The sequence below is a fragment of the Antrostomus carolinensis genome, unplaced genomic scaffold, assembly GCF_000700745.2.
Source record: "Antrostomus carolinensis isolate BGI_N321 unplaced genomic scaffold, ASM70074v2 scaffold35692, whole genome shotgun sequence".
NCBI classification, from domain to species: domain Eukaryota; kingdom Metazoa; phylum Chordata; class Aves; order Caprimulgiformes; family Caprimulgidae; genus Antrostomus; species Antrostomus carolinensis.
The window spans coordinates 3,012-13,325 of NW_010299617.1; the positions used below are offsets into that span (position 1 = coordinate 3,012).

The following is a 10,314-nucleotide window of genomic DNA, read 5'->3' on the forward strand; positions in this document are numbered from 1 at the left end:
AGGAGCAGCAGATGTTCTGGGTTGTTTTCCATACTGCTGCCTGAACTTCTGACCGAGCACTGAATGCCAGAAAGCAGGTGCCTGTTCTCAGTGTCTACCTGTCTCACCCTTTCACACCTCGCTTCTGCCACTCTCAGTCCTACCAGACTCCTTCACTGCCTGCTCAGATCTAAATTCCTTTGCTCACCCCTCTGAGCCTTCTGGATATGGTGAGGCATTAGGGAGAAGCCAGCGTGTTGTGGCTGGTCACTTCCCATCACCTCTCCCAAGAGTGGGTCAGTTCACAAAGATGCTGTGTTCAAACAAGCATGATGTGTGTGTTTAGAATAATGGCTTAGGGTCACAATCCTTCTTTTATGTGACAATATAAGCCATGAGGATCTGAGGTCTTAAAGTGGTGAGAGGCTAAATAATTAGTGGAGTGCTGAAGATAAAAAAGATCAGATGGAAACTCTGCCATGTGCAGTTAGAGAGTGAGGGGAAGGAGATGGATCTGGAGGAGAGGAGGCCTGGAAGAGCTGCTAAATACACTTGACTAGAGCTCTTTTTACACAACCCAGTTTCTAATGCTACCCTGTGTGTTTTTTGTTAACTTTTGCATTGAAATTAACTTAATTTCATTTGCTGGTGGGGTTAAGTGGCTGGAGGTGTGTTCCATTTTTAAGAAGTGATGTCTCAACCGTATTTTTTCTCTTTCCTTGAAGGCCTCGGTCGGCAGGCAGAGTCCCAGGGTGGTGCCATACCCAGCCCACAGTCTATGTCCCGGAGAGCCTGGCCTTCAGAGCGCAGCAGGTAGCCACACCTCAAGTATGATTCTGTTTGTTGGTCTGGTTTCCAGAGGAAACAAGGCTCCTGTGATCAGCCCGTCTGTTCCCTTCTCCTTCCAACATCATTCAGACTTGGTGGTTGATTCCCATGCCATTTCACAGAGGAGGAAAGTCTTCAAGATGCCAAAGCTCCTACGAGTGTCCATTTTCCCGTTCTTGCAATAAGGGCTGATTATCCTAAAAGTGCCTCAGGCGAGGGAAAGGCTGCAGTGTGTGTTTGTGGGTTAGGACATGAACAAACGCAGTCAGGAGAGACACATAAATGCTCAGAAACCTTCAGGTTCAGCTTTCAGTCAGTGGTGGGGCTCAAATGTGCAGAGAACCAGGCTTTGCACTTTCCTGCTCAGGGAGTGACTTCTTTCAGTTGTGTTCCCCAGCCCTTCTCACTCCTTTCTACCTAGTCTCTTCCTCTGGCTTATCATGGTGGCACACACAACAGGGGGTCGTCCCAAGCTTTGTTGTATCTGAAGGTTTGGTCTGGCGTGGTGCTAGTGTCCAGCTTCTTCTAATCCCTGCAGTTGTGTCAATGGGCTCAGCTGATCATCGACTGAACCTGGCAGAGATCCTTTCGCAGAACTATGGTGTACGGGAAGAAAGGGAAGAAGAGGATGATACTCAGGAGAAGCAGAAATCTTTAGAAGAGCTGGAAAAGAGTTTCAGTGCCTCTCAGGTAAAGGCAGCAAGGGAGGGGAAGGGACTGGATTTTCTTGTTTGCTTTTCCAGTACTGGTACCAAAGATCTTTGTGTGGAACACTGACTTGCTTGCGCAGCTGGCAGTGTGCTGGGTTCATTTCCATTGTCTTAGGTTTGCATTTGGATAGGGAGGAATGGGTTTGACCACAGGTGACAGCAGTAAATTCCAGAGTCTTCCTCTGCCAAGTCTCCACTCTGACCAGGTGGTCTCTGCTCACCTTGCTGAAGAGCTGTTGGGTGTGTGTCCATTTCACAGTGGAAGAACCACGAAGATGAGATGATGTGGGGTCCTCCTGTGGATGGTCCCACGGAGGCCTCAGTGGAACACAAAGTGTGTTCTTGGTGACAGGGACTGTCTCTTCAGGTCAGGCACAAGCCTAATACAGGGAGTTGCTCCTTCCCTTCCTCAGTATAAATACAGTTCTGCTGTCTGGCCTCTCTTCACCAGCATGAAATCTAGCATAAAAATAAGTATATTTTTAAAATGCCCTTGACTGTATTGCTTTGGGGTGAAAGTTCCTGGCTTCTCTATACCTTTGAGAAGAACAGTTTATGGTGGGTCCTGGCAGACCGTGCATTCTTCATGATGCAGTGTTACCCGAGGCAGTTCAGAGCCCCCAGGAGAGCAGAGCTGCCTTGACTGCCTCTGCATATCTCTGTGTTCACTACAGCTGGTGTTGTACTCGGTGATTGTTCCATTCCTGATGAAGCTTTGTCCTCCTCTCGCTCAGAGCAGTGAAATGCCATTTGAGGAGCTGCTTGCACTTTATGGCTATGAGGCATCTGATCCCATCTCGGAGCAGGACAGCGAGAGCAATGATATTACTCCAAATCTCCCAGATATGACTCTGGATAAGGTAAGAGCAGCTGTCTGCTTGGGGAGCAGCTTGCTGTGCTGTCAGCCTGTGCTGTAGGTGACTGTACTGCCTTGGAGCTCGAGACATTTAGTTGCTCTTTTCAGGTGGGGTTTGACATGCCAGGGGACAGGGCCTGCCTGGTCCCAGTGTCCCAGTGAGGAACACCAGGTGCAGAAATTGAATTTAAAGAATTTAGAAGAGACTGGAGGAAGTATAAGCAGTTTAAAAAGAACACTGTAAAAATTCTATATAGAACTTGGGTTGCAAGTCTTTACACATACATGTGAATCTGTGGAGGGTTGGGGGAGGTTTGTTTCTTCCCAGCTGGAGCTATGGCTCCTCCTGTTCTAGCTGAAGTCTGTAGAAAGCTTTTTTCCCTTCCAGGATCTGTGAGATACTTGTTCTGGGTGGAGCTCTAGAGAAAGGGCCACTTGCTCATCTTCTGTATGGCTTCCATAGGAAGCCACTCTTGGCACTTGTAGAAGTGCTTCTAGAGAAGATAACTTATGGGTGGTGGGGAGTGTGAGAGGGAATCTGTCTTTGGAGAAGCTATGGGAGGGTGAGGAGATCTGTGGATGTGGCCACCTTTGGCCAGAAATGCTTTACTCTAGGCCTCACCCCCCCAGTATATATATATTTTTTTTAATTTAAAAATATTTTTCACTTTCTTGTTGTTGTTAAAAGGAACAAATAGCGAAGGATTTGCTTTCAGGGGAAGAAGAGGAGGAGACACAGTCTTCAGCTGATGATCTGACTCCATCCGTCACATCCCACGATGCATCAGACCTATTCCCAAACCAGCCTGGCTGTATGTGTCACTAATTTCTAAGTAACTGTTTTTTACTTAGATGTGATGTGCAGAATAGGACAATAATGTTATTCTTTACTTTGTCACTAAGTTTCTTGACATCAGTTTTTCCACTTTCCTTCTGGGGGCTGCAAATAAACCTGAGTGCCAGTGGTGTTAACAGAGCGTAGCTCAGACATGATAAAACGTAGATGAGCAGTGGGATGAGGAGAGAATTGTCTTTAGCTCATTGAGAAAGTGAGAATTGTTCTGCTGCCTGCTGTAATTGCAATCTGAAAGATCAGTACCTGATCTGACATCTCTAGAAGTGAATAAATTCAGTAGTACTAGTGGTGTGATATATTGTGTCAGTTCCTAAATATCGGAATACAAAGGAAGCCAAAGTGCATGAGAGAGACTCAGCGTAAAGTGATGTTATTCCTTCTGCTAACCTGCCAAACGAAGGAGTCTGAGCTCCCCTGGTCAGCACCACCCATGTGGCAAGTGTGCAAATTCTTTTATTTAGAAGGAGAAAATTAAAGAATAGGTAAGTTGTCACTGAGAAGCATGCTGAAAGTAACTGTAGGACAGCAATTGAAGGGAAGGGGAGGGAACATAGAGCAGTAGGGGAAAAAAACAAACCAAAACCAAAACATTTCCTAACTACAGATCTTTTCCTTCCCACAAAGCAAACAACTTCCTTGCTGATGAAGACAAAGAGCCCTGTTCATCTCCATGTGCTTCCTCCATGGCTGAGGATTCAGAGGAGGATTCCATCCCATCCAACGATTGTAAGAAGGTAAATGATCTGAATCCATTGGGAAGGAAAGATAATACAACACACCAGGAGAACAACACAACACCAAAGCACTGTGATATTTCCTCAAGCAATTCTCTTTATTTTGTTTTGCTCAGTGCCTTGTGTTTTGTGGAAGGCAGTGGCAGATGTGGATTACAGGAGGTGTTTCAAGACAATCTTGAAATCTGTATCTGAAGTTATCTTCTGCTTCAGATATGGAAGATGCTGTTGTGCCTTGGTAAATTAAAACTGCAGCCTGTAGCCCTATAAAGGTGAAATACTGTGCAGTGTTCCCAGCAGGATTTACTGAGGGGGAACCATCACACAAAAGAGAGGAGCAGACTTACAAATTCATCCTGGTTGTGAAGGTTGCGGGAGAGCTTCTGCGTTTCTTTTAACTCCAGCCTTAGCTGCTTGCCATATATCTTTAACATTAAAACTATGTAAATGCCTGAGGTCCCCAAAGTATCATCTAGTTGGTAGTAAATCTTTTTAGTTACCCTATAAAATAGTCAGGGTTCCCTAGAAGTAACAGTGACAGTGGGGACTACAGATATATAAATCGGCCATGTGGTGTCGTAGTCCCTAAATCATGAAGTACACCTCAGTGCCTACATGGAGCATTTTCCATTTCAATTTACCCCCTTCTCTGTGGTGATATTTCAGGAGATCATGGTTGGACCTCAGTACCAAGCCACTGTTCCCATCCTCCACTTAAACAGGCACGGTGAAAAAGGTAAGGCAGCCTGCTTTATGGATCTCGTTTGGATGCAGGGCTGCTGGCCTGAGCATCTGACAGGGCCCTGGTTCACCAGTTCTGCTCTGTGTCTCTTGGGTTTGGCACCTCTCAGTGTTGACACCAAAATTGAGAGCTCTGCCTGAGCTAGCTTTAAACTAACCTGTTTGAACAGGGCTGGCAGCACAGCTACAGAATCATAGAATCATAGAATGGTTAGGATTGGAGGGGCCCTTAAAGCTCATCCAGTCCCAACCCCCCTGCCAGCAGCAGGGACACCTTCCACTAGACCAGGTTGCTCAAAGCCTCATCCAGCCTGGCCTTGAACACTTCCAGGGAGGGGGCATCTACAACTTCCTTGGGCAACCTGTTCCAGTGTCTGACCACCCTCACAGTGAAGAACTTCTTGAGAAGCTCAGTGAAAACTGGGTTGGTGCGACAGGTTTGGAGGAGGGGGTCTCAGCTGGGGTCTCAGAGAAGGAATACATTTCTGGAGATACTTTAAATTTATTTTTCTCAGAGTTACTTTCATTGAGTATTCCCTGGAGCTGGTCAGTTTCCAATTTGCTAGGATGTCTGCAGAGTAGATAGATGGAGGTGCCTGGATTTGTAGATAACTAGTGCAATCCTGGCACTGAGCAAATTAGTTAAGGGAGATAAAAGTTGTCAGTTTTGCAGCTACTATTTCAGATTTACCCAATGTAGTTCTCAGAACTTTTCAGTGTTAATCGGTGCTCTCAGCTGTCTGTATTGCAGAGCACAGATTTAGGGTGTGTTTTCCATAACCTGTGTGTTTGCATCAGTGTGAAATGAAAGGAAACTGATGGTAGATCCTGGTGGGGGTCTTTTACGTCCTGTCTGTAGCGCTTCTGGCCTGATTTCAGTGATTCTACAGGGCAGAAGAGTTGGTTCCTTTGCCTGTAGAAGCAAGTTAAGTACAGAGGGTACTAATGTTTCTATCTGAATAGAAAAATCTCAATATTTCTGATTATTTTTTATTGCAGAGTCTTTCTTCTTGGTTTCCTCTGTGCTGTTATTTTACTTCAACATCTCTCTGCGTTGTTGTGTGCCATGTTCTCATGGACTAAGAGCCTTGAAAGCTGAAAGGGGGAAGAATCACTTAGTGATGCAGTGTGTTCCTGCTATTCTGTGTGGATGGAGCAGCTCATGGAGGAGCACCACAGGCTATCACAGGAGAGGGATAGCCTTGCAGCTGCTTAGTTTTGTGTCCAGGACAGGGACAGGGACTTGAGCCTAGGCCAGGGTTGTAGCTCAAAGCTGCCTTTGCCTCCCACTCCTTTTGTTTACTGTGTGCTGGAAAAGACACCTTAGAACCTAGGGGTTTTAGTTGCCAAGATTAATGAATCAAAGCAGCAATCTTTGAGAACATGGTAACAAAAGCCTTGTCAACCAACCCTTCTGAAGAAGTGGAAGCAAGACAAGCCTGTTTTTAGGGCTCTAAAAGGGGTATAAAGTGTATTAAGCTTATCTGCCTCCAGAATCATGAGGGGAAAATGCAGTACCTTCACAGAGATGGTTGTCATCTCTAGTGGCAGGTTGGAGTACTAAGCAAAGCAAAGATTCCTCTCCTTCTGTCTCTCCCATGAATATATATGCAGAGTATTTCTCAAAAGCATCAGAATTCTCTGTTTGATTAGCTTATTCCAGTGTTTTTTCTGTTAGCCTATGAAAATGAAGATCAGCTGCTTTGGGACCCAAACATCCTCCCTGAGAGAGAGGTTGAAGAGTTCCTGTACCGCGCAGTGAAGCGGCGAAGGGAGGAGCTGTCTGGCAGCAGCCTGCCAGAAGGAGAGGTGGTGAAGGACAATGAACAGGTAACGTGGGGGCTTCTCACTGCCTGCAGGTGCTGTAATGGGGCTGGTGTAATAGTGCAGCGTTTCCTACAGGGATCCTGACTGTGAGCCACAGGAAAGAGAGTTGAGACCTAACTGCAGTGATCCCCTACTCCTCCTTCATGGATGTGTGAGGGTGTGCTGCTCAGCTGCAGTCTCGCGAGGCTGTTCACCCTCCTCTTGGGGTGACAGGAAAAGGCAGCGGTGGATCGGACCACAGGCCTGTCTGGCTCAGTTCTTTTCTTCCAACACAGTAACAGATGTTTGTGGAAAACGTGTAACAGGCTGGGCAAGTAGAGAGTAGCTACTGTTTTGACTGTATTCTCCCAGTATCCCAAACTCTCTGAGCCAGAGCTTGCAGCAGGAGCATCCTTTGAGATCCATCCTCCATGGCATTGTCTAATTCTTCCTTAAAGCCAGCAGAAGATCAAATATTTGGCTAAGACACTTCAGAGCAGTTGTTTCCTCTAAGCTGGCCAGGTTAGATTCTCACAGTAAGTCTGCAGGAACACAAGCACAGCTGTAATCTGCAGAGCTGCTGGTAGAACTGCATCTTTTCAGTCCCAGGGTTTGTAATCCAGTGCTTGGAAAAGTCAGATAACCTGTGCTGATGGTCACTCTGGGGTTGGTGGAAAAGTAACTCCTGGGAAAAATAACGTTTTACAAAACAAATGTGAGTCATGAGCAGGTTGGTTGGTGGTGTGTTGCTCAGGTATGTGCTGTCAGTAATTTTTCTTCTGTTTCCCAGGCTTTGTATGAACTAGTCAAATGCAACTTCAATGCAGAAGAGGCGCTGAGGAGGTTACGGTTCAACGTGAAGGTTATCAGAGGTGAGAACCTCCCGTATCTGGGTTCTACCCCAGACATCAAGACACATGCAACTCATTCTAGATTCTGTACATCTACTCCAATTCCTCTTTCTTTCTGCAATAGATGAACTTTGTGCCTGGAGTGAAGAAGAATGTAGAAATTTTGAACATGGCTTCAGGGTCCACGGGAAAAACTTTCACCTTATCCAAGCAAACAAGGTAAGGACGCTCACCCCTGCACCCCGCTAAGGCAAAGGGGAGGAGGCACGTGCATTTGCAGCAGAGGTGTGTTTGAGCCTCGGCTAATGCAGGAAGTTCAGGACTGCTGAGTTCCAACCCCAGGCTTTGTGTTGACTCATGCTAGCAGGTGATGGGCTGTTCACTGCCCTGCTCTGCCTTATTTTCCAGGTGGGAGAAGTCACAAACAACACTGACCTGCATGAGTGATGTCAGTTAATTACTGATTAGCCCTTTCTGGAGTCTCAAAAGTTCTTTCCAAACTCTCAGCCCTTGCAGTACTTCTGTGAATGAGTGAGTTGAGCATGTGGATGTTTTGTAAAGTCCCCTGGGGTCCTCTAGAATGAAAGATGCTGTTGTAGGGAGAGCTGGGCCCCAGGACATATGCTGCTGTGCTGGGAGTTGGCAGAACCAGAGAGTCCAGTTCTACTGCTGATTAATTGTGGGCATGTTGACGCTGGCCAGTGAAAATGGATGCAGGTTTGCTCTCTTGATGTTAAGTGTGCTCCTGGAAGCGCAGGACAGTCCTGCACGAATGTGCCGTGTGTGAGCCCACACTGGGGTCTGCAGGAACAGTTGTGCACTGTGGGGAGTTCATTCTCTGGCCGATTCCCACCTTGGAAATCTCAGTATGTGCTTCCGTTCTGCAGCGTAGACGTGTCCATAGCAATATCAATCACTGTAATGCACTGACATTTTCTGTGCTGATTAAATGGGAGGATAGTCCTTGCTCCATGAGATGCATCTTGGTGCGTGGCTTCCTGACTTTGGTATCTCTCCTCAGGTCCGTACCCGGTCAGTGGGGGAGTGTGTGGAGTATTACTACATGTGGAAAAAATCAGAGCGCTATGACTACTTCACTCAGCAGACTCGTTTAGGAAGGAAGAAGTACGTCCTCCACCCTGGAGCCACGTGCGTGGAATATTCTCACACTACAATTAGTAATATTAACCTCCCAGGGAAGCTTTCTGCTGCATTCTGCTCTAGGAGATGTCCTGGGTGGGAGCATGGAGGGATACACTGGATATTCTCAGAACATACACACTGTTAGTGTGGGGAGGGAAGATAAAGCAATTATGTGCTTGGATGTGGACTGTTCTTGTCTCAGAAAATACCATGTTGTTTCAGACAAATGCATTCACAAAAATTAAGGCTAGGGTCAGGGATTCAGGGCTGATCTCAGGAAATAACTCAGTTCAATGTGGTTTTGAGAAGGGAGTTTTTGTAAGTTAAAAACTACACTATTTCTGGTGGTTTGGAGCCTGAATTGGTTTCTATCCCCACTGACAGCCTTTGAGGCAAATTCTTCACTTTGAAATACATGCTAATTACTGAAAATACTTTACAAAAAGGTTGGAACTTAAATGTTTTAAAAGGTCAAAGTGAAATATTTAAGTCAAATCAATTAAAAGCATTAGATGAAGTCTTAGACTTTTTTTTTTTTTAACTATTGTTATTATTCTGATGCGAGACAGGAAAACACCTGAAACCTCAAATTATCCCAGGGTGGCCAGATATTTTCTCATCACTTGCTCTGTGCTGGCACACTAACTAACATTGTCACAACCCACTGCAGTCATTCTGTGAAGCTGCCTGTTCCCTGGGGAGAGCATTTGACCATTTCTGTTGCTTTGGAAGGGGCTGAGGCTCATCCAGAGCTGGGGGCAGAGCTCTTTGTTTTGGAAAGCTACAGAGCCCCTTCTGTTTTGTCATGGGCTGGTCTTGGCCACACTCAGTTAACTGTGATCGCCTCGGTGCAGTCTTAAACTGAAAGAGGGGAGGTTTAGATGAGATATTAGGAAGAAGTTCTTCACTGTGAGGGTGGTCAGACACTGGCCCAGGTTGCCCAGAGAAGCTGTGGCTGCTCCTCCCTGCAAGTGTTCAAGGCCAGGTTGGATGAGGCTTTGAGCAACCTGGTCTAGTGGAAGGTGTCCCTGCTGATGGCAGGGGGGTTGGAACTGGATGATCTTTAAGGTCCCTTCCAATCCAAACCATTCTATGAACTGGGCTCTGCAGGTGAAGAGGGGATGGACATTCATTCTAGTGAAGTCTCTACAGTCCTGTTGCTTTATTTGTTGATGGATTTTAATCCCAGTCACCGTTTTCCCTGCCTGCATCTCTGCTTAACATGTGGTGGCAGTACTATCTGTCTCTCCCCACAGGGATTACACTGACAATGACTTGGATGGGGGTGAAGTAGAAAACAGCAGTCGTTCTCGGAGCTCCCCACCAATTCCCTCTGCAACTGGCTGCCTGGATTCTCACTTTGGTCAAGATCAGCTGGCGATAGAGAGCACAGGTAACGGGCTTCTCCTCTTTCTGTCACGGGGTAACTCATCTCCCTCGCTCAGCAGCACAGACCCTCCTTGGCCTTTCTCCAGCTGATGCTCTTCTCCCCAGACGCTGCCAGTGTGCTCACTGTGTTCTGTGTCAAATACCAGCCCCAGGCAGATTCTGGTGTGAGCAAAGGAGACTTGCCTGTCTCTACATTGACCAGTAGTGACTTAAAAAGAGCTGTTCCCGCTTTGAGCTTGGAGGGGTGGCCTAAGACATTCCCAAAGCAAAAGGATTTGCACTAACTTTGTCACTGGAGTTAGGTGCTTCCAGTGCACTAACAGACAGACACAGGCAGCTCCTGTTGAGCCCTGGGACAGGCTGCCCAGAGAGGGGGTGGAGTCTCCATCTCTGGAGGTGTTCAAAAACCACCTGGATGGTT

At 46.6% G+C, this 10,314-nt stretch overlaps 1 protein-coding gene across 1 annotated transcript in view; it reads left to right on the plus strand.

The window, feature by feature from the left end:
- Positions 1-707: 707 nt before the first annotated feature.
- The window catches only part of MIER2 (MIER family member 2), a 10,659-nt gene continuing 1,052 nt past the window's right edge, over positions 708-10,314 (plus strand). The window contains exons 1-11 of the mRNA XM_029083722.1: positions 708-792; positions 1,346-1,497; positions 2,192-2,377; positions 3,062-3,185; positions 3,854-3,963; positions 4,630-4,699; positions 6,383-6,534; positions 7,301-7,382; positions 7,486-7,580; positions 8,383-8,510; positions 9,761-9,897. Of these exons, the coding sequence (XP_028939555.1) occupies positions 1,354-1,497; positions 2,192-2,377; positions 3,062-3,185; positions 3,854-3,963; positions 4,630-4,699; positions 6,383-6,534; positions 7,301-7,382; positions 7,486-7,580; positions 8,383-8,510; positions 9,761-9,897 (1,228 nt within the window). The 5' untranslated portion in view covers positions 708-792; positions 1,346-1,353. The remainder of the gene's footprint in view (positions 793-1,345; positions 1,498-2,191; positions 2,378-3,061; positions 3,186-3,853; positions 3,964-4,629; positions 4,700-6,382; positions 6,535-7,300; positions 7,383-7,485; positions 7,581-8,382; positions 8,511-9,760; positions 9,898-10,314) is intronic.